The 25,723-nt window shown below is 53.5% G+C and overlaps 3 protein-coding genes and 1 long non-coding RNA gene across 14 annotated transcripts in view; 3 read left to right on the forward strand and 1 right to left on the reverse strand.

Moving 5' to 3' along the window:
- Positions 1-3,076: 3,076 nt before the first annotated feature.
- NR2C2AP (nuclear receptor 2C2 associated protein) lies at positions 3,077-5,301 on the forward strand. Of its 2 annotated transcripts, XM_005208441.4 has the most exons (6): positions 3,077-3,262; positions 3,348-3,493; positions 3,686-3,776; positions 4,144-4,249; positions 4,322-4,389; positions 4,640-5,301. In XM_005208441.4, exons 2-6 carry the CDS (start codon positions 3,456-3,458, stop codon positions 4,757-4,759), a joined length of 423 nt encoding a protein of 140 aa, XP_005208498.1. In that variant the 5' UTR covers positions 3,077-3,262; positions 3,348-3,455; the 3' UTR covers positions 4,760-5,301. The 2 variants fall into 2 exon arrangements, with proteins under 2 accessions (XP_005208498.1, NP_001029499.1); NM_001034327.1 differs by having other exon boundaries at positions 3,090-3,493; positions 4,640-5,297.
- RFXANK (regulatory factor X associated ankyrin containing protein) lies at positions 4,809-10,690 on the reverse strand. 8 transcript variants are annotated; one of them, XM_010806518.4, is made up of 11 exons: positions 10,601-10,690; positions 9,864-9,998; positions 9,156-9,350; positions 7,595-7,675; positions 7,399-7,464; positions 7,021-7,121; positions 6,717-6,842; positions 6,291-6,357; positions 6,013-6,104; positions 5,847-5,927; positions 4,809-5,028 (listed from the first exon to the last, which is right to left on the reverse strand). In XM_010806518.4, the coding sequence occupies exons 3-11, from the start codon at positions 9,340-9,342 to the stop codon at positions 5,017-5,019; spliced, it is 813 nt and encodes a 270-aa protein (XP_010804820.1). In that variant the 5' UTR covers positions 9,343-9,350; positions 9,864-9,998; positions 10,601-10,690; the 3' UTR covers positions 4,809-5,016. The 8 variants fall into 8 exon arrangements, 7 of the variants coding, with proteins under 7 accessions (XP_010804820.1, XP_010804818.1, XP_005208473.1 ...); XM_010806516.4 differs by having other exon boundaries at positions 7,595-7,678; XM_005208416.5 differs by lacking the exon at positions 6,013-6,104 and having other exon boundaries at positions 7,595-7,678.
- A 68-nt stretch (positions 10,691-10,758) lies between these two features.
- On the forward strand, positions 10,759-23,734 carry BORCS8 (BLOC-1 related complex subunit 8). 3 transcript variants are annotated; one of them, NM_001145791.1, is made up of 6 exons: positions 10,759-10,828; positions 13,399-13,511; positions 13,992-14,056; positions 17,788-17,898; positions 19,517-19,591; positions 23,503-23,734. In NM_001145791.1, exons 1-5 carry the CDS (start codon positions 10,792-10,794, stop codon positions 19,548-19,550), a joined length of 360 nt encoding a protein of 119 aa, NP_001139263.1. In that variant the 5' UTR covers positions 10,759-10,791; the 3' UTR covers positions 19,551-19,591; positions 23,503-23,734. The 3 variants fall into 3 exon arrangements, with proteins under 3 accessions (NP_001139263.1, NP_001139264.1, NP_001139262.1); NM_001145792.1 differs by lacking the exon at positions 23,503-23,734 and adding an exon at positions 22,855-23,180; NM_001145790.1 differs by lacking the exons at positions 19,517-19,591; positions 23,503-23,734 and having other exon boundaries at positions 17,788-18,595.
- LOC100271850-MEF2B (LOC100271850-MEF2B readthrough transcript) overlaps positions 10,759-25,723 on the forward strand; it is a 34,152-nt gene continuing 19,187 nt past the window's right edge. Inside the window, exons 1-5 of the long non-coding RNA NR_027315.1 lie at positions 10,759-10,828; positions 13,399-13,511; positions 13,992-14,056; positions 17,788-17,898; positions 19,517-19,591. This is a non-coding gene — a long non-coding RNA (lncRNA-MEF2B readthrough transcript). The remainder of the gene's footprint in view (positions 10,829-13,398; positions 13,512-13,991; positions 14,057-17,787; positions 17,899-19,516; positions 19,592-25,723) is intronic.

The raw sequence follows: 25,723 nt of genomic DNA on the forward strand, positions 1-25,723 counted from the left end.
TTACCTCCACAGGCTCTCCAGGCTGCGGACTTGGGACAATCATTACACTTATGCCCCAGGGGGAAACTGAAGCGCAAAGCAATCTGAGGGCTTTTCCCTGCCCTACTCCAAGGTGACAAACTTATGGGAAGTGGGACCTGTTTTCTACCATGAGGGTGGCTGTCTCCCCAGAGTCCTTGGTGACCTATACTTGCTGTGTGACTTCAGCAAATCCATGACCCTCTCTGAGCCTCCATTTTCTCTCCTGCAAAATGCAGAACTCAGCTCAACTCCAGAGTGAGACTGAAGTTTGCATCCCGGTTCCCCTGGGTGACCTTACATAAATGACTTCTTTGCCTCAGTTTCCCTCAGCCAACCAGAGTTACAGTTCCTGGCTCTTCTAAATTTCCCTCTGCCCTACCCCCTGGGGTGAGGAAGGAGGGAGTGATTAGTCTCTTCTCACTAAGGCAAATGAATGGACCACTTTTGGCTGCTCTGCTGGGAGCTTAGAGCTGCTAATTCCCTGGAGAAACAGGAGGTTCTTTCATGCCCAGGCGCCGGTGGGGTGAGGAGGCGGGAAGAGGGTACGAAGCTGGCTTCATCCCAGTGGGCACGGTGGCTCCATGCCAAGACCAGGAGTGGTAAGGGGGGCCTTGGGGCTGTGCATATCCTCCCTGGGGAACCTTGGCTGCTGAGTGGCTGAGCGGCTGTATCCTTCGCTGTAAAATGGGAGTGACAAGGACCAGCACAGCAGATTTAACGATCTAGTGGATGGAGACAGACGTGGCTTCAAGTTAAACACAGGGTAGGTGCTCAACAAAGGTCAACCACTGTTGTTATATGTCAGCCTGAAGAGCACTGAATTCTCTAGCAGTCCCATAAATAGAATTCTCTTAATTTCACAGATAAGGAAACCAGCTCAGAGAGGTCAACATATTTGTCCAAGATCACACAGCCAATGAGTGAATGGCCTAACCAAGATTTGAACCTGATCTGGACTCTCCAGGGTCCATACTCTTCCTAAATTCTTCTAGAGGTAGGGAGGTGTTTTTTTTGACACTCCCCCCGCCCCCCCCAGACCCTGCCAGCCCTGGCCCTCAGACCAGCAGAGCCAGGTCTGGATGGCACGAGGCCATGACTGAATGCAGGAAGTCCTGGCAGGCAGGGGCTGATGGGGTGGCCCTTCCGCTGGTGTCCCAGTTTCCCAGACAGCCCCCACTCCTGGTGTGGACTTGGGCAGACACTAGAAGGATGCCAGGAGGACCATTCCCCCAGCCCTTGAAGAAAGGGCTGGATCCCAGACCATTCAGTTAAAGCCAGGAACTGCAGCCTCTTGCCAGTGGCTGCTCTGTCCAGAAGTCTCCATTCACGCGGATTGGATGGGATACCGCCTTTCTCAAACACCTTTCTTGACTGCTTTAGGCCCAGCAGGATCTCAACTCACATATTTTATTCAAATTCATGGTCTTTTTATTCAACCAGGCCTTTGCTTATGCTGTTCACTCTGCCTGCCCATCCACCTCCCCACTCCAATTTTTCTCACCTTGGTGAATTCCTGCCCACTCAATAAGATACAGGCACAATATCCCCTCTCCCAGGAAGCCCTCCCTCAGGTAGACCCTCTACTTCTCCAGCCTCATCTCTCCCTCTGGCTCAGCTCTGGTCCCATGGGGCTGGGATTATATGTGTCTAGTCCTTTCTTCCCCAGATTGGGAGATCTTCAGATATGGGGCTGGAACTGAGACCTCTCATAGTCCTCAGCATCACTCAGCACAGGGCTGGGCAGTAGGGAGTGGCAGGAGTTGTTTACTGAATCAGTGAACCAAACCTTTAGCGGTGTATCTGAGGCTTTGTATAATCCAGCTTGGCAAATTCCTGTTCATCTTTCAAAACCCACCTCACATTACCCCTCCTCCAAGAAGCCTGTCCCAGGCAGCATTTACTACCAAGATAGATTTGGAAGCCAGGACTTCTGTGTCCCAGTGGTGACACACAAGGCTGATAAAGACGCCCAGTACTGGCACCAATGGCTTCTTCCCCAACTCTTCCTTTGGCCTCTGGGAGGCAGTGAAGTGCAGGGATTCCCAAGCTGTGGGCTTCCCTGGTGGCTCAGTGCTGAAGAATCCTGCTTGCCATGCAGGAGACGTGGAAGATGTGAGTTCGATTCCTGGGTTGGGAAGATCCCCTGGAGAAAGAAATGGCAACCAACTCCAGTATTCTTGCCTGGGTAATCCCGTGGACAGAAGAGCCTGGAGAGGGTCGCAAAAGAGTCAGACATGACTTCCCTGGTGGCTCAGACAGTAAAGAATTCTTCTGCAGTTAGGGAATGAACTCGGCAGACTTCGTTCTACTGGTGGGAAGATATCATTATAAGAAGTCTCTTGCACTTTAAAACTAGTGCTCTATACCCGCAGGTACCAAAGGACAGCCGCCCACACACAGTAGGCACACATTTTCTTTAGATACCTGCATTTTCCCTCCAGATCTGAGAGACTTGCTTGTAGAAATGCATGGCCCCCTTGTTTTCCACCGAAGTAGGAAATGTCACTGCCTGTCTCCTTGTAGGGCTGGCCTTGGGGAAGTCCTAGGGAAGGAAGGCTCCTCCTCTAGTAAGCATCTCCAGCTTCAGTTTTTTATTGTTGTTTAGTCATTGTGCTGTGCTCAGTCATGTCCGACTCTGTCCATAGAGATTCTCGAGGCAAGAATACTGCAGTGGGTTGCCATGCCCTTTTCCAGTGCATCTTCCCAACCCAGGGATCGAACCCAGGTCTCCCTCATTGCAGGTGGATTCTTCACCGTCTGAGCCACCAGGGAAGTCGTGTCTGACTCTTTAGTGACCCCCTGGAATGTACCCCTCCAGGCTCTTCTGCCCCTGGGATTTCCCAGGCAAGAATACTGGAATTGGTTGCCATTTCTTTCTTCCCAACCCAGGAATCGAACTCAGGTCTCCCATGTCTCCTGCATTGCAAGCAGGATTCCTTTCCACTGAGCCAGCAGGGAAGCCCGCAATCAAGCCCGCAATCACTGGATCAGGGCCCTTTAAGAGGCAGGCACTGAGGGGCGGGGCAAATTAAACCACGCCCCGGTCTCGAGGGCCAGGCGCGCCTGCGCGGCTTTCACGCGGTTCCGGATCTTGCTTTTGGTTCCGAAAGCAGTTTGAGAGAAACTGAGGCTCCGAGAAGGAACGACCACTCCCTAAACCGATAGGAAACCTATTTACCTTCCTTGGACCCACTGTGAAAGGCCTGGCCTGGGATCGTTAGCAGTGTCTCCGAAACTCCAGGTTTTTCCACCAAGGGGTTGGTTGGTCAAGGAGACATTTAGGCCTGGAGAGACCGGGCAGTGACGGATCTTGTGCCGCGCTACAGGTGAGGACGCGTAGATTCTGAGGCGTGAACAGAGTCGCGCTCTGGCCGCCTGGATTCGAACCTGGACTGAGCCCAGCTCTGAGTCCTGCGAGGCCTCGTGGAACCGAGATGGCCCACTCTTTGGTTTGTCCAGAGACAGTGAGCAGGTGAGAGCCCCGGGCAGGGGTGGGGTGTGAACGGGGGGCAGGCAGTGGCGGACGAGGCCCTTGGCCTGGAGTGCAGTCCCTAAGGGGCAGACAGAAATGAGGGAAGCGGTGGTGAGGAAGGGGTGAGCCAGGGAGTAGGTGAGCCCGCGCCACGGTGCTCAGCACCTCTCCACGCTGCGACTCTGCCTTTAGGGTGAGTTCGGTGCTGAATCGGAACACCAGGCAGTTTGGCAAGAAGCATCTGTTCGACCAGGACGAGGAGACGTGTTGGAACTCGGACCAGGTGAGGCACTCTGTCCCTGGAGTCTCCACCCCTAGTGTGAATCAGAATCAGGGCGGGGAGTCTAAGAGATTCCCTATTGTTCCAGTGGTTGAGAGACTGATTTCCCTGCTGAGCGTGTGGGTTCAACCCCTGATTTTGGAACTAAGATCCTACAAGCTGTGCTGCACTGCCAAAAGAAATGAATGAAAGAATTAGGGGTCCAGTGTCCCCTGAGAATTTGGGGGCTCCCCAGCTGGGCAGATTAGCCAGGAAGGGAACCTGTGCTCACACTATGCTCCCCACCCCTCATGGACTGTGTGAATGCGAGAGACATGGCAGGGCTGCGTCTGAAGTGCTCACGGGCCTTTCCTTTTCTGTCTGCTTCCAGGGTCCCTCCCAGTGGGTAACACTGGAGTTCCCCCAGTGCATCTGTGTCTCCCAGCTGCAGATCCAGTTCCAGGGGGGCTTCTCCAGTCGCCAGGGCCGCCTGGAAGGTACTGGAAAACCCTGGAAAGTAGGGGATTAGAGAGGGCTCGCTGGTCTCACTGCCTCTTTCTCTGCTACAGGTTCTCTGGGGAGTGAGGCTCTTAGCAAGATTGTGGATTTTTACCCTGAGGACAACAACTCGCTTCAGATATCCTGTTTCAGCCGCTGGGTGGGATGATCTGTGCCTCTGAAAGCTGTGGGCCCCGGCCTGTGACCTTGGGCAAGTGGCCTCTAGGTCTCCACTGGTTCACCTGTAAAATGGGCTCACGACAGTCTGTTCTGTGTGAGAGCTTCTCAGGGACCAACAGTGTGCGGGTGACCCAGCGCAGTGGATGTATCTGAGCTGGGGCTGGCAGGTGGGAAAAGATAAATCTGTTTCCCTTGACTGTTCAGCTTACACCTTCCCAGTGCCACCTGCTGAGGTGGACCGGCTGAAGGTGACATTTGAGGACACCACTGATTTCTTTGGCCGAGTGGTCATCTATCACCTACGTGTGCTAGGGAAGAAGAAGGAGTGAGGCTGCTGGGTGGCTGCCTCCTCCAGGAAGCACAGCAGAGTCCTTCAAGTTCTGCACAGAAGGTTTATTGGTTCCTCTTGGAAAGGGCCCCCTCCCACCGTCTGTCCAGGAGCTGCCTTTGAAGCCGGTTCTGGGTTCCCCCAGCTCTGGGTCAACCATTTTGTTCCCTGAGTGTCTTGAGTCCCTGGTGGGCAGTGTTTACTCGGGGTCGGCAGGCACCAGGTTGCTCTGGAAGAGTTTGAGGATGTGGTTCTCGATCACCTGTTGCACTGGGAACAGAACAGGGAGGAGGTGGGCCACGAACTGAACGGCGGCTGCAGAGGCACAGGCTGACCTGTACCTTCCCCTCGGGGTATGAGCAGGGCCCTCAGCCCTGGGGCCTGGATGGAGGACCCATTTCCTCCTCAGGGAGGTCAGATCCATGCCAGAGAACAGCTGGGAAGACAGAGGGCCCCTCCCTAGCAACCTCAATTTCCCCGAAGTTTGTAAAAATGCATTTTGGGAGGTTTTTCAGTTATAAAAATATTCCTTACCCAGCAAAATTGACAAACTGGAACTTTTAGAGTTGAGAAGGACTGTGAGAAATTATTTGTTTCAAATGGACTAAAACTTCATCAAGAAAGGATGGAATGGGATATTTCCCGTGCACCACCCCCCATGACCCCAGGGATTAGTTCTGTTAGGATCTCCCCATTTTCTGAAGTAGGGACTCAAACTGGGGTCTGTCTCCAGCCCCCATTCACATCCACTTCCTGCTATGGAGGGGGCTGGTCTCCACGGCCATGCGCACTGTGGCCCTCGTGGTATCCTCGCCCCATCGGGGCCTCCTTTAGACCACTCAGTGTCTGCACGTCCCTCCATTACGGCCCCTGTCACCGATACACATCGGCCTCCTGCCCCAGTACACGGGAGCCCCGAGAGCTGGGACTAGTACGTGCCCAGGCCAAGTATACACCAGCACCTGATGTTTGCTAACATGAACACTCGCTGCTCGCATCTGACATCCAAAAGGGGTGTCCCGGGCACCCTGCTGTGGGTTACCCCACCTACAGCACCCGGACACTGCCTCCAAGGGTCTCAGGCCAACCTTTCCGATATCCCAAGGCCACGGCGAGGTCCATCGGGGTGTAGCCGGAGTCTGCCTCAGTGGTGAGATCAGCTCCTCGGGCTGCAAAGCAGAACAGGTGCTGCAGAGGAAGCTGGGCTGGAGACTAGGAGCCTGGGTGGGGTGCGGAGGTGCAGGGACTACCCACCACGCAGCCACGGGTCTGCTGGTAGCTGTGTGGCCCTGGACTAGAGCCTGACTTGATGCATGTGGCCACTGGGATCTCCACCTCCAGGGTCTCTGAGGTATGCAGAGTGTGGGTGCTCAAGCCAGTTGGCCAGACCCCTGTGCTGTTCCTGCCACCTCCTATCCCCACCGCAGTCCTCCAGGAGAAAGCTCTTACCCATCCCAAGAGCAGTTCAGGCAGAGCTCAGACCCCTCCCTGGCCGCCAGGATTCCTGCAGGGCCAGCCTCTATTCCACTTACCCAGCAAGGCCTCCACGCACTTCACATGGTTCCCACGCACGGCGTACAGCAGTGGCGTCCCTCCATTCTGTCAGGAACGGGTAGAGGACCACCGACACCGTCTTTCCCAGGTTCTCATGACACCCCCATACCTTCCAATTTAATGTGGTTCCTCCTGTTTGTCACTTGGCCCATCTAGTTTCTTCCCTGGATCTCAGCTTACATACTGCTTCTTCCAGGAAGCCCACCCTGACTTCCCTTGGCTCTCCAGGCAGCCTCGGCTCTGTTCACTACATCTGAGCTGTTTATGTGTCAGCTAAACCCCTCAAAAAAAAAAAAACAAAACAAAAAAAACTGGGAGCTCTGTGAGGCTTGGGGATGGGTCTCAGCACTCCGAACAGACTTGGTACCCTGTGAGGCGCCCAGGGCCAGTAGGTGGCGCCTCACCCAGTCATAGATGTTGATGTCCACGTCTCGTTCCAGCAGAAGCCCCACGATGTCCGTGTAGCCACCGGTGCTGGCCAGTGACAGGGCACTCTCCCGCTCCTTGGCCAGGATGTGGGGGTCGGCACCCTGGGAAGAGCAGAGGGGGCAGTGACAGAGCCAGGGCAGAGGGAGGGCTGGGGGCAGCCTCTGCAATCCTGGGGCCCCCGTGTTAGCTCCATCTTACAGACACGGCCCCAGCAGACTCAGCTGAAACCACTGCCCGCCCTCCAGTCCTCAGGAAGCCCCCAGCTGGGCTGGGACGCACCCACTCAAGCAAGAAGCGGACAGTCTCGATCTCTCCAAAGGCGGAGGCCCAGATGAGGGGGGTGAAGCCGCGCTCGTCCGGCTTGTTGATGAGGTTGTCGCCTGGCAGGAGGGGGGTGGTACCACTGGGATGTACCCCTGCCCACTCTCCCCAAGGCTGTAGAACTGGGGACGGGGTGGGCGGCTGGGGTCAGGTGTGGGGCAGGGAGGCATACGTGTGGATGACACATGTGGACATGCGCAGGCACATGTACAGACGTAGGCACACATGTGGAGGCTCAGGTCATGTCAGCAGCCACACGCACACACCAGCAGGTGAAGTCACGCTGGCGTACGCGTGTGGGCATGGACACACTGGCACACACGTGTGGGCACACACCTTTCCTCAGATGCTCCTTCAGTTGGCTCAGCTCCCCTTGGGCTGCAAGCTGGTGGATGGACAGGGCTGGGGGCCAAAGAGAGGCAGAGTCCTCACCTGTCCCATCCCTGCTCCATTACTCCCTGTCCAAAGTTGCGCCTCTCAGCCCCTGCCACCCCGCCACTTCTCTCGCCCCGGGGACCAAGGGCCCACTCACAGTCCAAGGTTGCTGGCAGGGCCGAGACCTCATTGCCCCGCTGCCGGTTGGTGAGGGTCGTTGAGTGCTTCAGGGAGTTGCCTGCTGGGAGAGAGAAAGGGCTTTGGTTTCCCCTCAGTATGTCTTGGGTTTTAAGGCCAGACCCTGGAGGCTTGGCAGAGAAGGCAATGGCGACCCACTCCAGTACTCTTGCCTGGAAAATCCCATGGACGGAGGAGCCTGGTAGGCTGCAGTCCATGGGGTCACCGAGTTGGACACGACTGAGCGACTTCACTTTCACTTTTCCCTTTTATGCATTGGAGAAGGAAATGGCAACCCACTCCAGTGTTCTTGCCTGGAGAATCCCAGGGACGGGGGAGCCTGGTGGGCTGCCGTCTATGGGGTCGCACAGAGTCAGACATGACTGAAGTGACTCAGCAGCAGCAGCTGAGGGCTTGGAATTACCAGAGGCTGTGCCTGTCTCCAGTATCCACTCACTCCACCCTCTCAGAGGCCCAGGGTGTATATTTCTCCTCCATCCTGGCGAGGTTCTGCACAAAGTCCCTGCCCTCAAGGGCCCATGGACAAGCCAGGGAGTCAGACAGAAATAGAAACAGAATGAAAGCTTAAGCTGAAATACGGGCTCAGGAGAAATGAAAAGCAGGTGGAAGAGGGGCAGAAAGAAGGAAGGGTGGGGGGTTAGTCCCCTTCAGAGAAAGTGGTCAGAAAGGGCCTCTCTAAAGAGGCCCAACTGGGAGCCTGGCCAGCTGAAGAAACCTGGGGAGAGGTGCAGGAAGAGCATTTCACACAGCGGGAACAGCAGGGGCAAAGGCCCTTGGGGGACTGAGTAAGACACTCTCAAAAGATTCCCATCAAAAGAAATCCTTGGGTCCTCAATAAGTCAGACACAGAATTATCATCCGACCTAGCATGGTACCCCCCAAAGAGTTGAAATCACATGTTCAGACAAAAAGTGTACATACATGTTCACAGCAGCATTATTCACCAAGAGGAACAACCCGAATGTCCATCAGGGGTAAATGAATACAGTAAATATGGTCCTTCCATACTACAGATCAGTCAGCTATAAAAAGGACGAAGTACTGACACACATTACAAGGTAGGTGAACCTTAAAAACACGCTGAGTGAAAGAAGCCAAACAGAAAAGGCTGCAAGTTGTATGAACCCATGTATAGGAAATGTCCAGAACAGGCAAGTGCATAGGAACCGAAAGCGGATTTTGGTTGCCAGGGGCTGGAAGAAGGGGATGGGGAGTGACTGCTAATACCTCTGGGGTTTTCCTTTTGGGGCGATGGAAGCGTTCTAGAACTACAAAGATGTGGAAGTGACACACCATGGTAACTTACTGCCACTGACTTGTAAGCAATTCCAGTTAAAATGGTTAATTTTATGTGCATTTTAACACAATTAAAAAAAAAAAAACAGTTAAGCAATCCCTCACAGGGTGGAGAGGGAAGACACATTCAAGGTGATGGGACATAAAGACAGAGGGCTCGTCTTGGGCCTGATATGCCACCGTTCTTGCATCCCAGAAGCAGGAGTCCAGGGGAAGTATCCTACCTTGAGGTGAGGAGCTGCCAGCATCTGACTCAGGATTCCCAGGCTCCGGGGTACAGGGGAAGAGACTGAGGACCACAGTGTCTGAGCCGTCAGGGGCCTCGTCCCTGGGGTCTTCGGGGTCCCCAAATTCTGGGGTTAAAGGCTGCTGGGTCAGGCTGAGATCCTCGGCAGGTTGGGTGTGCTCCATGGGGAAAGCTGGTGGAAGGGCCAAACAGGGAGAGATGGCAATAATTATCAATAACTCATTAAGTAGGCACTGACTGCATACCTGGCCTTACACAGTAAGGGTGGGTAAACTCAGACTCAGCCAGAAAATTAACACCAGAGTCCAGTTTTAATTGGCCTTCTCAGACCTACTCCTTCCCACCACCAGAGCACACACAACAGGCATTGTTTAAAAGCCCTGGCTCTGGGGTCCGCTGTCTGTTTGAATCCCTCCACTTTATACGCTGTGAAAGCTTGGGCATCTGACTTAATTTCTCTAAGCCTCAGTTTCCTCATTAAAAAAATGGGGACATGAGGCCTAAAAAAATCATGTCTGTAAATATCTGAGCAGGAGGCCTGATACCTGGGCAGATCTTAATAAATGTCTGCTGTTGTTTTTTGGGGGGAGGGGGGAAATCCCTAGAATGAGCGAGGGCTCAACAAAGATGTGATTGGCTGCATCTCACCCTCCCCTCCCAAGCCAATCCATCAGGGTCCACTCACCTCCAGCTAGCCTCCTCTGTCACCCGACGCCGCAAGTCAGGGTACCCCCAAACTTGGGGGCGCAACTCACAAACTTTTCCAATTGATGTAAGGGGCAGCAAGATGGAGCCTGTACTGTCCGCGCCTTGCCTGCTTCTGCTGGGACGAGAGCAACTTGATACGCGACCGCTACCCCCCACCCCGAGTTCTCCCACTGCGCCTGCGCACCCCCGCCCCCCGCAAAAGTGCGGAAAGGCTGGAGCAGTAGGAGCGGTTTCGGGCCCTTTAAGGCTTGAGGGAGGGCCGTGGCTTCCGCCAGGGCAAGAATTGTGCAGTTGCGCCTGCGCATTCCCGTCCCCGCCGCCCCGGAGGAAGCCTGGTAGGGTCGGGAGGGATGGGCGGGGCCTCAGAGAGCTCTCTCTCGAGTTCTCGGCTCTCGTCCTCCTCACCCCTAACTCCGCCCACGTTTTTCCTGACGCAGCCAATCGGCTCCGCCTTCGGGCTTTCTTTAGTAGAGGGGCGCGAGGGACTCCACCACTGCTGCCCCCTTCCGTAAACAATATCTCCTATGCAGGTGTGGGGGCTCAAGAGCCTCTGCAGGGATTTGGTGGCAGCAGTGGGGTACAAGTGCATGGAGTATTTCCCCAGTTTGTCTGCCTCCGGAAAAGGGGTTCGGTAAAGGAGGGAGCCCTTGCCCCTCCTCCGCCTGAGGCGTCCCTCCTGGAGCTTCAAGGGGTCTCCGGCCCCTCTTCACTCACCTCCCGATTGCCTCTTTCCCCAGTCTCTCAGTCACCGCCCTTCTGTCTGGGTTGAATAAGAATCTAGATGGGAAGACCAATTAGTACCGGAACTGGATAAGCGCGGCGTCCAGTTTCGCAGGGAAAGTTTAGGCTGTTGTCTCTACCTCCAGACTTCCGGTTCCGGTCCTCGGAATAGGGCCGTGGCTACTATGGAAGAACCCGAGATGCAGCTCAAGGGGAAGAAAGGTGGTGTGGGGCCCCACGCGGGGCGGGGCGGGGCGGAGGGGCCAAGGACTAGTAGAAGGGCAATCTGAAGGGGGTGACAGAGGGCCACGGCGCTGAGAGAGCGTTTGGGGGCAGTGATTGAATTGCCAAGAAATCCCGGCTCAACCGCTGACTAGTTTTGAAATCTTTAGAGACTCTGTGCCTCGGTTTTGTCATCTGTAAAATGGGGAGTATAATAGTCTCCTTGCCTCCCCCCATAAAATTGTGAGAATTCAGTAACCTGATATGTTAAAACAATGTGTAAAACCCTGGAAGAATGCCAGGGGCGTGGCAATTGTGTGTAACGTTTCCTTTGTATTTAAGCATTTGCATATCTTTGTTGTTGGAGCCGCTAAGTCGTGTCCGACCCTTCGGGATCACATGGACTGTCAGCCCACCAGGCTCCTCTGTCCGTGGGATTCTCCAGGCAGGGATACTGAAGTGGGTTGCTGTGCCCTTCTCCAGTTGTATATATCTACATATTTGTAAATGACATAGTTAAAAGTTACAAAATTCCACAAGCTATTTTTAAAGTGTCAATGTCGTTGTTAATTTGTTACATAGATTATTGCTAGTGAATTATTTACACGTCACAAATACGTGTAATTCCACATCCTTCATAACAGCACTGTGAGGTGTAAGCTATTACCACTGTGTTCATTTTCAAAAGGAGGAGCCCTAAGCGGGTAAGAGGACAGACAGTTTGGAGGTGGCAGGCTGGGCTCTGCCTGAGTCAGGGCGCAGTGGTGAGCTGGGCACACCCAAACTGGACAGTCGCAAGCACAGCCTCCCTCGACTCCCAGACACCAGCAGGTTCTCCGTCACTAACTGCAGTGTCCTGGGCAGTGGAATGGCGTCCATCTCTGCAGCAAAGCTTAGGTGGGTTCTGTTATCCTCCCTTTTTTCCAGATGAGAGAACTGAGGCTCAGAGATACTCCTGCCCTCACAAATCCCAAGTCTTAGATAAACATAACCTAATAAAGAATGAGAATTTTTATATCTGAAACGAACAAAACATTGGAAGTCAACTATACTCCAATGTAAAATTTTTAAAAAAGAATAAGAATTTAAGTATAAGGGAAATGAATAAGTTCTGAGGTTGAGAGTGAGGTTGAAGGGACATCTGATTAAGCTTGGTAATTAGGGAAGGCCAGGAGGTGACATTTGAGCTGAGACATGAGGGGTGAAGGGAAATGAGAGGTGGGGGTGGAGGCAGTGTCATTGGCGGGATCAAGTACAAAGGGCTTGAGGTGACACAGTGTTCAGAGCTGTGCTGCAATGCTAGTCACAGTACTTATTCATATTTTAATTAAAATTAGGTAAAATTTAAAATTCAGTTTCTGAGTCACATTTCAAGTGCTCAGTAGTCAAATATGACTAGTGACTACCATATTGGGCAGTATAGTTTATAGAACCCTCCCGTCATCTCAGAAAGTGCTTGTGGAGAGTGCTGAATGTCCATGGAACAGCCCGGAGGCCATTGTGCCTGGGGCAGAGGGCCAGGCAGGCGGTGGTGGGGGCGTAGTAAGAGCAAGCAGAACATGCAGAGCCTTCTGGGCCATGTGAAGCAAGGCAGATTTAATTCTCTGGCTGATGGAAGTCATGGGAGTGTTCCAACCAAGGGAGAGACCTATCTGATATGTTTAGTAGGAGCTCATCTCGTCTGTTTTGTGGGGATTGGATTGTTGGCAGGAAGCGGAGCAGGGAGACCAGGGAGCAGCTAAGTTTGGGATCTAGGTGAGAGACAGCTATGCCTGGACCAGTAAGGGCAGTGCGGTGGTAGAAGTGGGTGAGTTTTGGGCTTTGTTTTGTGACCGAACAAGCAGGAGCTGCTCATTGATGGGGTAGGAAGGGCAGGGACCACCATCTGGCTGCTGTTTTTGAGGCACACCCTGGGATGAGGAGTTGTCTCTAATTAACTTACTAAGAGAGCCCCACACAAGAGAGGGGGAAACAGGACAGGGTTGCAGAGGAGGCTGAGCAAGCAGCGACCTCAGGTGGAATCCTGCAGAGGGGAGCCACGGTCCATTCCCACAGGGGAGCTTATGGGGACGAGTCGCACCTCTGAGTTGTTCGGACACTCAGCATGGGTCGTGGGCTTTCCTCCCCCTCGGTGGTCAGTCATGGCCTAGAGCCATCCACCCATGTAAACTTGCAGGCACTTTTGGGTCCAGTTGCCAGTGGGCATCTGAAGAAGAATCTCTGATTTTGTCACAGGTAAATGAAATGTGAGTGGATCTGAGCGGGTAGCAACAAGCAAGTAGGTTTAGGAAGGGAAGGATCATGAATTCACTGGATACATTAATGTCATCAAGATTGAGGCCCTTCTGTGACTCCGAGATGGAGTTGTTTGGCCCTGCTGTGATCATCTGCAACCCATCACCAGGGCCACAGGTGACCCAGCTGGGAGGGATGCTGGGCACTCGTCTACTCTGGGTGGACTCACAGGTTGAGCAATCAGGAATCTAATGCTTTGTCTCCTTGATCCCCCGTCAACCCTTTCCCCCTCTCCCCACCGGCCCCACTTTGCCAACTGTCCATCCTGGACCCAGTTACTGACAAATTCACTGAGAGCGTCTACGTCCTGGCCAATGAGCCGTCTGTGGCCTTGTACCGGCTGCAGGAGCACGTGCGCCGCTCTCTGCCTGAGTTGGCCCAGCATAAGGTGAGTGTCCTGCCCTAGTGACTGACCTCTCCCAGGGTCTGCACCTTGTGAGCTGGGGCCTGCTAGGTGGAACAGGGGCTGTTGGTGTAGGAGTTAAGGCTGGGACATGAGCAGGGAGGTGCATGGTCACTGACCCAGCTTGGGGCTGGACGGATACATGTGGGGTGGATTTGGAAGAAGAAGAAGGAGGTGCTGTGTCTGCTGTGACCCATGTGGTGAGAAGGAGGCAGCCACGGGAGGACCCAAGGGAAGGATGTGCCAGGCAGAGGGAACAGCCTGTGCAAAGGTCCTGAGGCATAGCTGCCATGTGTTCACAGAAAGCCCAGACTGAGGAGGGGTGGGAGTTGCTGGAGGAAAGATTGGGGCTGGAGGGGGCGGGTCTCTACAGCCGTGGTGATTGGCGTTCGGGTGCTCCATTCCAGAGAACTGGGAGGAAGGAGGTAACAGCCAGCCCTGCTCACGGCTCCCCACCCTCCACAGGCTGACATGCAGCGGTGGGAGGAGCAGAGCCAGGGAGCCATTTACACCGTGGAGTATGCCTGCAGGTGAGCACTGCCCGCCTTGCGCCACGGTGGCCCGGGTGTTCAGGGGCTTCCGTCAGCTGCCTGCTGAGCCCTGGCCTGCCAAGCCCACCTGGGTAGGGGCAGGTGGAGCTCGACTCAGCTGGCCACAGGGCAGAGTTCCAGCCCAGACCCGTGCTTCTCACTATTTGATCCTCACGCTTCTTCCTCGTCCTCAACAGCCCCCACCGTCTGTCACAGGAGGGGTCCTAAGGATTCCAGGAGGTGCCTCAAGAGGCCAGTGTTTCCCACCCACAGTCAGGACCACAGACTGGCTGGTGGGGTGGATGGCAGCTGGGGGTAGTGCCCAAAAACATTACTGTTTATTTTAAATTTTTATTTCTTTCTAATTTTTTATATTGTTGTAAGAGGCACATAAGTAAAATTTATCATTTTAACCATTTTTAAGTGGACAATTCAGTGGTTTCAAATATATTCACAATGCTGTGCAGCTATCCCCGCCACTCACCTCCCGAGTTCTTTTCATCTTGCAAAACTGAAACTCTGTCCCTGTTAAACATGAACTCCCCATTCACCACCCCCATTCCTGGCTCCTGCCATTCTACTTTCTGTCTAAAAATCTGACTGTTCAAGGGACCTCACATTAATGGGATTGTACATTTTTTTTTTTTTTTGTCTTTTTGTTGACTGTCCTCTTTCACTTAGTATCTTCAAGGTTCATCCACATTGTAGCCTGTGTCCAAATTTCCTTCCTTTTTTAGGGCTGAATACTATTCCAGCCTATAGCCAGATCACATTTTGTTTATCTATTCATCTCTTGGACACTTGGGTTGCTTCCATGTTTTAGCTACTGTGAATACAGTTTCTGTGACCAGGGATATACCATTTATTGTGTTTTCTTGTTTGCTTACCTTTCTCTAAATACCCAGAATTTTTAACCCCAAGTGAAAGATGCACCCGATAATAAAAAGCAGCAGTTGGTGCTTCTCCGTTTTATTGCAGCTTTGCCGACCTGCCTCCTGTGCTTCTTTGGCTCCCCGTGACTGTATTTCATGTCTGGGCTTGTTCCGTTTGCTTTAGGAGTTGGTGACTTAGGAGTGCTCTTTGCTCCTAGTACGGGCTGTAGGTTGTTTTGGTGGAGGCTAAACTGGCACCCCACTCCAGTACTCTTGCCTGGAAAATCTCATGGGTGGAGGAGCCTGGTAGGCTGCAGTCCATGGGGTCGCTAAGAGTCGGACATGACTGAGCGACTTCACTTTCATGCATTGGAGAAGGAAATGGCAACCCACTCCAGTGTTCTTGCCTGGAGAATCCCAGGGACCGGGGAGCCTGGTGAGCTGCCATCTATGGGGTCGCACAGAGTCGGACACGACTGAAGCGACTTAGCAGCAGCAGCAGCAGACACTCCCCAGCAGTCCTTGTCCGTGGCACTGTGGGATTTGCCTGCCTGTTTCTGTTGTGTAGTCGAAGTTCCTTGACAGGAAGTCCTGTTGCTGGGAGTTCTGCCATCACCAGCCTTGACCCCTCTGCTGGGGCTGGAGGGTGATCTAGACTGATGGCATCTTCCTGGGGATTGTGGTCACACTCTTCTCAGCTCCAGGAAGAGTAGAAAAGATAAGAGAGTTTTTCTTGCAACTACTAAATAGTTCCTGGTCCGCCAAGAACCTTTTGGCCCAGGTTGGGGACTTCCCGGGTGGTCCAGTGGCTAAGAATTCAAGCTCCCAATGCAGCAGGCCTGGGTTTGAGCCCTGATCCGGGAGCTAGCGCTCATGTGCTGCAACTAAGAATTTGGATGTTGCAACTAAGGATCCCGTGTGCCACAGCTAAGACCTAGCACAGCCAAATAAAAACAATTTTTTTTTAAAGGCCCAGGTTTAAGGAAGAACAGATCAAAGTCTGTATTTTCTCCCAGTTCCACTAGCTGCCCTGTCCATTGCAGGAGCTTGGACCCTGGTTGGCTGTTCACACTTACATTTTAATGAATTAAAATGAAATAAAATGAAAGATTCAGCTCCTCAGTCTCACAAGCCACACTTCGAGTGCTTAACAGCCAGCTCAGTGGATAAAGAATGTGTCCATCATGTTCCAGAATGTTCCATGGGACCGCCTTGTGGTAGGCAGGGGGCCAATCTGCTCTGAACTCTGAGCACTTCTCTTTCGTGAGATGTAAATCTCTCTAATGCTGATAGACTGTTTCCTATGGACATGAAAGGGCCCTTTTAGTTGTTGAAAATGCCTCACGCAGTGTTAATGGTTGGTGTGAATCTGGAAGATACTCTGTGGTCTGTTGGTTGGGCCAGTTGTGAACTTGTGTTAGACAGCTTTTTATCGAAGTTGACAGATACTAGGAAAGCTGACTGCATTTGGTGGTGTCAGATGAGCAAATGGACAGTCTGGGTTTCAGCCAGCGCTCCCCACCTTTGATCTCATGTCCATTTCCAGGCAGGTCCTTGACTGATAATAAATGGGAGTGACTTCTTTGTCTTTAATAGAAGGACTTGGAAACGACCTTTTATTTTTACTGCAGGTGTCATTGCACACACAGCTTTCTGGCCTTAGCGATGCCCAGGAGGTTTGCTGAATATTTCCTGTAGTGCCGTTGGAAACAACATTTTTATTAGACATTCATCAATGTGGCAGCAACGTCAGAGCTTAGCACAGCTTTGCAGAAGTGCCTCTCTAATGGTGCTGAGTCTAAACTCACTTTTAGCGCTTTTCACAGTCCAGCTGACAAGCTTCCTTCAGAGGGAGGAATAGGTTACCTAAAAGGAAAGCATGCTATTTAAAAAAATGAAAGCTGAGTGCTGAAGAATTTATGCTTGTGAACTGTGGTGTTGGAGAAGACTCTTGAGAGTCTCTTGGATTTCTAAAGGAATTCAGTCCTGAATATTCATTGGAAGGACTGATGGTGAAGCTGAGGCTCCAATATTTTGGCCACCTGATGTGAAGAGCTGACTCATTGGAAGAGACCTGACCTTGATGCTGGGAAAGATTGAAGGCAGGAGGAGAAGGGGACAACAGAGGATGAGATGGTTGGATGGCATCACCAACTCGATGAACATGAGTTTGAGCAAGCTCTGGGAGTTGGTGATGGACAGGGAGGCCTGGCGTGCTGCAGTCCCCGGAGTCACAAAAGTCGGACACGACTGAGCAACTGCACTGAACTGATGTTATTTTGAGTTATACGTGGTCTTTGCTATGCATGCGGGCTTCCTCTAGTTGCGAAGAGTGGAGGCTGCTCTCTAGTGGTGCTGCTCAGGCTTCTCCTTGTGGCGGCTTCTCGCCACAGAGCGCAGGCTCTAGGGTGCATGGGCTTCAGCAGTTCTAGCACACGGGCCCTAGAGTGCCTCTTCAAGCAGCTGCGGTGCACAGGCTTAGTTGCTCCAAGGCATGTGGAATCTTCTCAGACCAGAAATCAAATCCGTGTCCCCTGCGTTGGCAGGCAGAATATTATGCACTGTACCACCAGGGAAGCCCAAAGCATGTTATTTTTGAGGTCATCTTTGAACGCTTACAGCTTCTTCAAAGCATTAAATGGTCTAGCAGCCATCAAGCAAAAGTTGTGTCTTGCCATCAAGTGTTCTGGTCCACAGGGAAATCTAAACTTTATGCACAGTAAGCCCTCAGGAAGGCCCATGGGATCCCCCAGCAGCTGGACAAACCACTGGGCCAGTGCGGGTATCCACTGAGGTCCGGTTGCAGGTGTCCACTGGTTTGGTCTGGTGCCGCTGACTGGGTCCCCCCTCCCGTTGCAGTGCCGTGAAGAACCTTGTCGACAGCAGCGTCTACTTCCGCAGCGTGGAGGGTCTCCTCAAACAGGCCATCAGCATCCGGGACCACATGAACGCCACGGCCCAGGGCCACAGGTAGCTGCTGGGACCGCCCGCCCCTGCTGCCCTCAGCCTCCTTGCTGCAAGGACCTTCGCTGCTCAGCCAGGAACTGCACCTTCTCGCTCCTTAGACAACTCCCTTTCTTGGTCTCGTGGTGGCTGGTGACTTCCTCTTGTCCTTTGCTGTCTCTAGTGGGAGTTGAGTTAGTCCACACCCAGCTCCTGTGCGCTGCTGTGTGCTTGGGCTGGGTGCTGGGGGCGTGGCAGTGACCGAGACACGTTTGCTCGCGGCCTCAGGGAGAGGCACACGGCAACCAGGTAGACATGGAACAGACAAGAGCATTCCAGATACGTGTGGAGGAGGAGAAGGGGGCCCCCTCTGAGGAGGTGGCAGAGATGCCAACAGAGGCTTGAACAAAGCGCAGACAAAGGTGACCATGGGTGGGTGTTCGGTGTGGCAGGAGGGGCAGAGGCCCTGGGCCTGGTGAGCTGGATGTGTTGGAGGACCGAGGCAGTTGTAACTGGAGTGGGTGCAAGCGGGGAGACGGGGCTAGGCAGGTGGGCAGGGACCTCGAGGGCAGCAGGGAGCGTGCCCAGAGCTGAAAGAGGCTTTGAGCCGATGACCAGATGGTGCAAGAGTGAAAAGTGCTTACAGTCCTTACATAAGGGGGAGAAGTAGCTCTTTTTGGCTTTGTTTTCATTATAGTTTAATAAACATGCATTTGAACACCTATGTACCTGCTGTACCACTTCCCAGGTGGCTCGGTTGTAAAGAATCCATCTACCAAGCAGGAGACACGGATTTGATCTCTGGGTCGGGAAAATCCTCTGGAGTAGGCAGTGGCAACCACTCCAGTATCCCTGACTGGAGTACTGGAGTACTCCATGGACAGAGGCGCCTGGTGGGCTACAGTCTGTAGCGTCGAGAAGAGTCAGACACAGCTTAGCGACCCAGCGGCGGTGGCAGCAGCACGTGCTGTAATCCGTCACTCAGCCTTGAGATGGGTCTGACTCCTGCAGTGTGGGGTTCTGGCATGCCTGTCCCCCACAAGGCATTAGAAAGGAAGAAAACACCTTTATGTTGCTGTGTGTGATAACAGACACAAGAACCGTCAAAACCGAAAAAGCCTTGCATATGTGTAAGAAGGGGTATGCAGTGACCTGCCCTCTGAGGGTAGCATGAGCGGGGTTCTTGGGGGTTCACCGAATCACCAACTGGCTTCTCTGCCTCGGGTGCGTGACAGCCACTGGGACTGGAGTTCACTGCAGCAAGCTTTGCACACTACCCCTTCCCTCCCACAGCAAGGCCACAAAACCGATAGCTCCTACTTTCAGCTCCGTTGCCCAGCTGCTTCCAGAAGCCCTGCTTGTGCTTCTGAAAGACACCAGTAGCAGCAGCCGCGTAGTAGCTGCTCATCCCCTCTTGCCTCTCTTCACAAGCCCCAGGGATCTGAAGCTCCCAGACCTACATGAGACCTAGCCGCAACCTCTGAAGTGGGTAGCTGGTCCTGTTTTTTACAAAGGATACCCTGAAGGCTCAGGCCAGGAGTCCTGGGAGACTGGAGTGTGACCCCAGTGTGCAGTCCAGTCTAGCCGAGCACGCCTCAGGGCCTTGGACCTCAGCCTCATAGATGCTGCACATGTTTTGTTCCAGCCCTGAGGAACCACTCCCACCCTCCTCAGCCTGATCCCGGAAGAGACTTGGAGGTGCTTCGGCCCCTCTGACCAGGTCAGTGCCAAGTGGACCTGGAGCCTCTCTGCTCCGTGTTCTGAACTAACCCATCCCCTCAGCATCTGAGGAGGGACCTGCTTGACTAACCACTGGGGTTTTCTCCCTGGGCTTGTTCAGTGGTTTCGTTTATGGGAAGCTAGAGAGTAGGGGCACCTGGTGCCCTCTGCTGCACAAGGCTGTCAGCCCATCTCCGTGGTGCTCTCTGTCATCTTCCTGCCTCTCATCCAGGCCACAGACCCTGTCTGGATCCCAAGGGCCCCTGCCCTTCAAGAAGAGCAGAGCCCCATTTTCGCTACCCTCCTTGTGCCACCTGCTTGCTTTACCCACACTCACTGTCTCAGGCAGAGCCCAGCATGGCAGTTAGTTATCCACCCGGCTCTGGAATCCTCTTTCTACTGGTGACCTGCCGTGTGACCCTGAGCAAGTCCCTCCCCACTCTGGTCTCTGCTTTTCCCTTCCGTCACAGTGGTTCATTAGCGGCAGAGAGGACATTACTACATACAGAGATGCCTGTTGCAGCAGTCAGCTACTGCTACGTGACAAACTGCCCCCAACCTTAGCAGCTTATGACACCAATCATCTGCCTGCTTACGGTTCTGCAATTTGGCCTGGACTCGGCCACGTGGGGGCCATCCGTGGTTCTTGATGGGGTCCGGTATTCTGAGGTAACCTCGCATCTGGCCCTTGACCAGTGCTGCCTGGTGTTGGGGGGGAGTGTCTAGTCCATGTGGACTCTAGCGGGCCAGCCCAGGCTCCTCCTGGTGCTTGAGTGCCAGGGGTGCACACACTCCTTCAGCCTTCCCTTGCTGTACAGTTACGGGCATCCCATTGGTCAAGGTCAGTCACGTGGCCAGGACCGGGACCAGTGGGAGAGGACTGCAGGAGGGCTAGTACCGGGAGGTGTGGTTGCCATCTGAGGAGAGCATGGCACGGAGACTGGCCTGGTGTCTGGTTCTGTGCTCATGCAGGGTAGACACAGGCAGACTGGAGGGGCCGAGGGGCTGACCGTGCCCGTGGCTTGTTTAGCTCTCAGCCTCCTGCTCATTTGCCATGGTGTGCGCTTGCACTGCGGGTCTTCTCAGAGGGTCGGGAGGCTTAGATGGGGACAGGGACCCCTGTGCCTCCTCGAGCAGCAGCCCTGAGTGCCAGGAGGTGGCAGCGTTCGTGGGTGTGCAGGCAGAGTTCTTCTGGGGCTCCTGTCACGTGCTGGGCTTGGCTCTGGCTATTGGGGTAGTGAGGAACACTACGGATTGTGGGGTTGCTCAGGGGACCCCTGGGAGGGCCTGGAGCAAGAAGGGCTGCCAAGGGGGTATGCTGGGGACACGCCCCAGCTGATCCAGGGTATTCGAAGGAGAGACGGCCTAGGCAACTATTTATATGCTAATTAGAGATATAAAGAATAATAGAATGAGGATAGCTCAGTAGGAAAATTCAGTGGAGAAAAGAGGCTGAGTAGCTTGGTTTACGCAGGAGACCAATAAAACTTCAAGACAAGAAGTTTGCACCACTTACGTAGGCCACAGGCGCCCTCTCGAATAGCGGGAGGTGCCTCACCCTAGACACCTTCTCGAGTGGGTCTTAGAAGCCCAGGCATAATTAGTAAGCGTGGTGGGTTCCGCGCTCCAGATGGAGACTCAGCTGGAAGTTAAAGGGAAGAATGACATGGGGAGACCAAGCGTTGGTGAGCAAGGCCCGTAGCTTTATTTTCAACAGGGGTTTTTATACCCTAAGTTACACATAGAGGATAATAGGGGATGCAAAGTCAGCAGTCTTTGATTCTTATCAAAAACCAGGGTTTCTTTCCTGCAAATTTATCGTATACAAATGGTTTAGGTGATTTACATCATCTTCTGGCCAGAAGGCCTACTAACATTTTATGACTCTTGACAAGGACTTATAAACAAAGACTTATTTTCTCTAAGAGTAATTATTTTAAGGTTTGGCACCATCTTCCAAAGATAAAATTGCATTCCTATAGGGCGGATGTGTAATGGGTTTACAACAAAGGAAAGAATTTATTACCTTAAGGGTCTAAAGTTACTAACACCAAGGCCACTACTTATTTTTTTCTACATACCAACTATTAATTAATACATATTCAAGGATACAATTCAGGGGATGTGAAAACTTGGCAACAAGCATTGACTCATCAATGAAATCCTTTACTAGTTTATTCTGACAGTTTCTAACTCTCTGAGAGGCTCTAAGCTATTTGAATATCTTAAGCTTCCCGTGCCTCTGGCGGCTAGGAGACTGTAAACAATCGTATGCATAGCTGCAGGAGTCCGGGTAAACTTGTCAGGCGAGTTAGAGAGCCATCTGAGGGGTTTGGATTTAAACACTCCTAATTGCCCAGGAACTTTATTAATTGGAGCTGTAAGTTAACTCTTTGACAGAGAGAGAGCGAGATGGTGGTAGGGGACAGCCCCCAGTAAAGTCAGAGGTGAGAGCACAAAGCAATAAAGTAGGCAGACTCTGGTTTTTGGGGGGAAAATGCTCGAGAATATCCGGGCGGACTCCTGAGGCTCGATCCCGCCTTTGCGTATGCCGAGCCTCCTTCCTCATGACCTTTGTCATGAGTGGAATGCCTCACCGGCTCCTGGCAGGGGTCAGCAACGCACCCCATTTCACCACCCAGTGTTGCCCACCATCCCTGGACCCACACGCCCCCATCTCCTGCATCCTGTGCCCTGGTCCCACCCACCCTCGCGCCTCAGGAAGCTGCCCTGCTGCCCCTTCTACCCCCTCCACACCCAGTGTGTTTCTCCTGCACCTGCCTGGAGGCTCCAGGCCAGCCACGAGTGCCCCGAATCATCTGCTGTCCCTTGACTGCGGTACCCCCTCAGAACAAAGTGCTCTTTGGCGCCTCCTGATCCCACCTTTGTCGCTACAGACCCTGCTCTTCTCCCCAGAATTGCCGCCCCACACCCCCTCTCAGAGCCTCTACTCCCACTGTTCCCCAGATGGCTCCCCCACAGGGTTATTGGTGACCTTTCACAGGTCTTCCCTGCTTCTCCAGGCCCAGGGCCCTACACACATCCCCATTTTGCAGAAGAGGAATCAGGCTCGGAGAGGCAAGGCAGGGTCAACATCATGACCGGAAATGCCAGGATTCACACCCAGACTCTCTAACTCCCAGCACTTCACCTCTTCTCTTGGCCCCACCCAGGATCCTGCTTCAGATGCCACCTCCTTGGGGCTCCCCTGAAGCCCTGGGGGCATCTCAGAGCTCACCTTGACTCTCATCTCTACCCCCCTAGCCTGACCAAAGCTGGACTCTTTGACACAACCTTGCGGGACTTGGTGGGGACCGAAGACCAAGCAAGTGTGGCCGGCGCATCCCTCTTGCCTCTGGGCCAGCCGTGAACGTGCTGAGACGAGGCTTTGCTGCCCTTGCATTCTTACCCGCCCCTCACTGGCCCTGGACATGGCCTTGGCCCCTCGGACCAATAACTGCTGCCACGACCACACACCTGCTGTGTGTCCAGCTCTGTGCCGGGTACTTCACAGTGGTCATCTTTCATCCTCAGACAGCCCTGTAAGGGAGATGTCACCCCAAATACAGATGGGAGAAGAGAGGCTCTGAGAGGTGGCGTCATTTGTGCAGGTCACACAGCTAAGGGAGAGCAGACCCTGGTCTAATGTGGTCCCAGCCCTGCCCCTGCCTTGCTGTGTGACATGGGGCCTGGCTCTCACCCTCTCTGGTCCTACCTTTCTCCATCTAGACAAGAAAGCATGGACTGGAGCCTTTTCTACAGACTAAGGCAGACATTTGTGTAATTGCCTGCCTGGACTGTGTTCTACCTCAAACAGAAATGCCCACCCCAAGGCCATATATAGAAGACACCCTGACCCCAGGGGTAGGTGTGGGACCCTGGCCTGGCTAATCAGAGCGCCCCATCTCCCAGGTCACAGTGCTTGGTTCGAGATGGGCACGTGATCCAACGAGAGGTCTTCCCTGAAGATTTTGCTGGAAAAGTACGGAAAGTACCATCTTCTTTCTCAGGTTGGTAAGCTCAGCAGATGGAATGTGGAACCTAAGAACATCCAACCTGGGACCTTGGATCTAGCTGTACCTGACACAGAAAAATCTTAATTCTTCAGTTTCATGAGTCCCTAGAATCACTGCATTTGCCAAAATTGATCTGAGTCTGTTTCTGCTGACTTGAGGAGATCCCACACTGATCCCCAAGGATTCCAAGCCTGGGAGATCAGGGCCCCTAATTTGTATGGCTCCAGGGTGAGCTGTGTGCGAACACAGTGCCCAGCAAAATCTATCAGGACGATCAGAATGGAGTTGTTGAGGGTACAGCCAGGATGGGCCCCAGGCTCACTGCTCTGGGAGCATCCCCCAACTTGGCCCTGTGAAGTGGTTCAGAAGGGTGGGGAGCAGAGAGCGTCCTGGTCGGGTGCCAGGGCTGTAGAGGGGCCTTCGGGCCTGGGAGGAGGGATTGGGAAATAACTGCCTCCCGCCATCAGGAAACGGTCAGCCCTCCGTCTTCTCTGCTAGGGTGTCCTGGGGGTCTGGGTGCCACTGTTCTGTCTTCCCTCTGCCCTAACTCAGTTTAGAGGGAGGAGCCTCAGGTTCACTACTGTAGGCCCTGACTGGTGTGTAGTTGGCCCCCCGAGACACTCTCTCTTCATCCACTCTGAAAGCACCTCTTGTCCATCTCCTTCCACCGTGAAGCCATTTATCCAGCAAACACTGATCTGTCGGAGCTAGGACCTGTCTACCCCAGGGGATGCCCTGGTGAGCCAGACAGACTGACCCTGGCCTCAGAGCTCAGACCCCCTAGACGGTCAGCTTAGTGATGTAATTTCATGAATCCGAGGGCCAACCTTGGATGGTTCAGGCAGAGTGAGCTAGCGGGGAGCAGTCATGGGGTGCCCTAGACTTTCCGAGGCTCCCTATCACCCACAGTCTCTGAACACGACCTCAGCCAGTGACTAATAGTACTGTCAAAGAGGTCTGTTCGAGACTGTGGGTTGTCAGATCCCACCACCACTGCAAGTCCTGTGCGCCCGGGGGGTGTGATTACTTTTGCCTTTCATTCCTATGGCCAATTTGCCCTTCACTCCTGCTGAATATCCCTGGGGCTTCCCCCATAGCTCAGTTGGTAAAGAATCAGCTTGCAATGCAGGAGACCCGGGTTTGATCCCTGGGTCGGGAAGATCCCCTGGAGAAGGAAATGGCAACCCACTCCAGTATTCTTGCCTGGAGAACCCCATGGACAGAGGAGCCTGGCCACCTACAGTCAATGGGGTCCCTAGAGTCAAATTCGACTTAGCGACTAAACCACCACCTGGCGAACGTCCCACCCCCGACGACCGCCAGGGGGCGCAAGAGGCAAAGCCTTGGCGGGGCTCTCCACCTCTGAGCGGTCACTGTCCGCAGTCTTGGCAGATCTAGAGAGTGCAGTGTGAACCTCTGCCCTTTTTCACCTCATGCGTCCTTGCTCCAGTTATCCAGAAAGTGAATTAGGACTTCGAGAGGCCACTACCCAGAAACACCTCGCACCTGCCCCATGCACTAGTGGCCTTATCTATTCACCAGAGTGGAGGGTGTGGGCATTCCCTAGCTCACTAAGACTTGCTCTCAGAAACGACCTCCTAAAAAAAGAAAAAAAGAAACGACCTCCTCGTGCCAAGAGACATTCAAGTAGGGATCCTAGCGCCCGTAAGAGTGGAGGTAACCTGGAAGGGCTCCTTGGGTAACATGTGGGACCCCTCTTTTAGATCTCTGGATGGAGTAAAATGAGGCCCGAGAGGGCAGCGACTTGCCTGCGGCTGGTCCACGGTGGTCAGGACAGGAGTCAGACATGAATTTTGACTTTCTGTTTTGAGCCCTGATCCAAGGCCTGGTTTTTATTTCACTCCTGCCCTGCCCTCTCAGAGGGTCCTGCCCCTGGGAAGCCCGTTGCCAGCCCCACCTCATCCCTCAGCAAGGCCTCTGGTTGCCCCAAGGTTGGTCCCCAGACCCCTAGACTACTCAGAACCTCTCCAGTTTTTCAAGAAACCCATGAAAACACCCCTTTTGTGCTACCACAACACACAGCCCAATCGCAAGGAGATCCCAGACTCCAGGAGACAGAGATGACCACAGGCATTTCTGAACCTCTGGGCCAATGC

This window comes from Bos taurus, chromosome 7 (genome assembly GCF_002263795.3).
Source record: "Bos taurus isolate L1 Dominette 01449 registration number 42190680 breed Hereford chromosome 7, ARS-UCD2.0, whole genome shotgun sequence".
Taxonomy (NCBI): domain Eukaryota; kingdom Metazoa; phylum Chordata; class Mammalia; order Artiodactyla; family Bovidae; genus Bos; species Bos taurus.

Bases quoted from the DNA above. Each gene is read 5' to 3' on its own strand.
- BORCS8 (NM_001145791.1), top strand. From the start codon at position 10,792: ATGGAAGAACCCGAGATGCAGCTCAAGGGGAAGAAAG. The intron at 10,829-13,398 runs GTGGTGTGGGGC...TCCTGGACCCAG, and splicing joins GCAGCTCAAGGGGAAGAAAG to TTACTGACAAATTCACTGAG. The intron at 17,899-19,516 runs GTAGCTGCTGGG...GTTTTGTTCCAG, and splicing joins GCCACGGCCCAGGGCCACAG to CCCTGAGGAACCACTCCCAC.
- NR2C2AP (XM_005208441.4), top strand. From the start codon at position 3,456: ATGGCCCACTCTTTGGTTTGTCCAGAGACAGTGAGCAG. The intron at 3,494-3,685 runs GTGAGAGCCCCG...CTCTGCCTTTAG, and splicing joins TGTCCAGAGACAGTGAGCAG to GGTGAGTTCGGTGCTGAATC. The intron at 4,390-4,639 runs ATATCCTGTTTC...TGTTCAGCTTAC, and splicing joins AGGACAACAACTCGCTTCAG to ACCTTCCCAGTGCCACCTGC.
- RFXANK (XM_010806516.4), bottom strand. From the start codon at position 9,342: ATGGAGCACACCCAACCTGCCGAGGATCTCAGCCTGACCCAGCAGCCT. The intron at 7,679-9,155 runs GTAGGATACTTC...TCTCTCTCCCAG, and splicing joins TGGCAGCTCCTCACCTCAAG to CAGGCAACTCCCTGAAGCAC. The intron at 7,122-7,398 runs GTGTGTGCCCAC...CCCTCCTGCCAG, and splicing joins GAAGGAGCATCTGAGGAAAG to GCGACAACCTCATCAACAAG.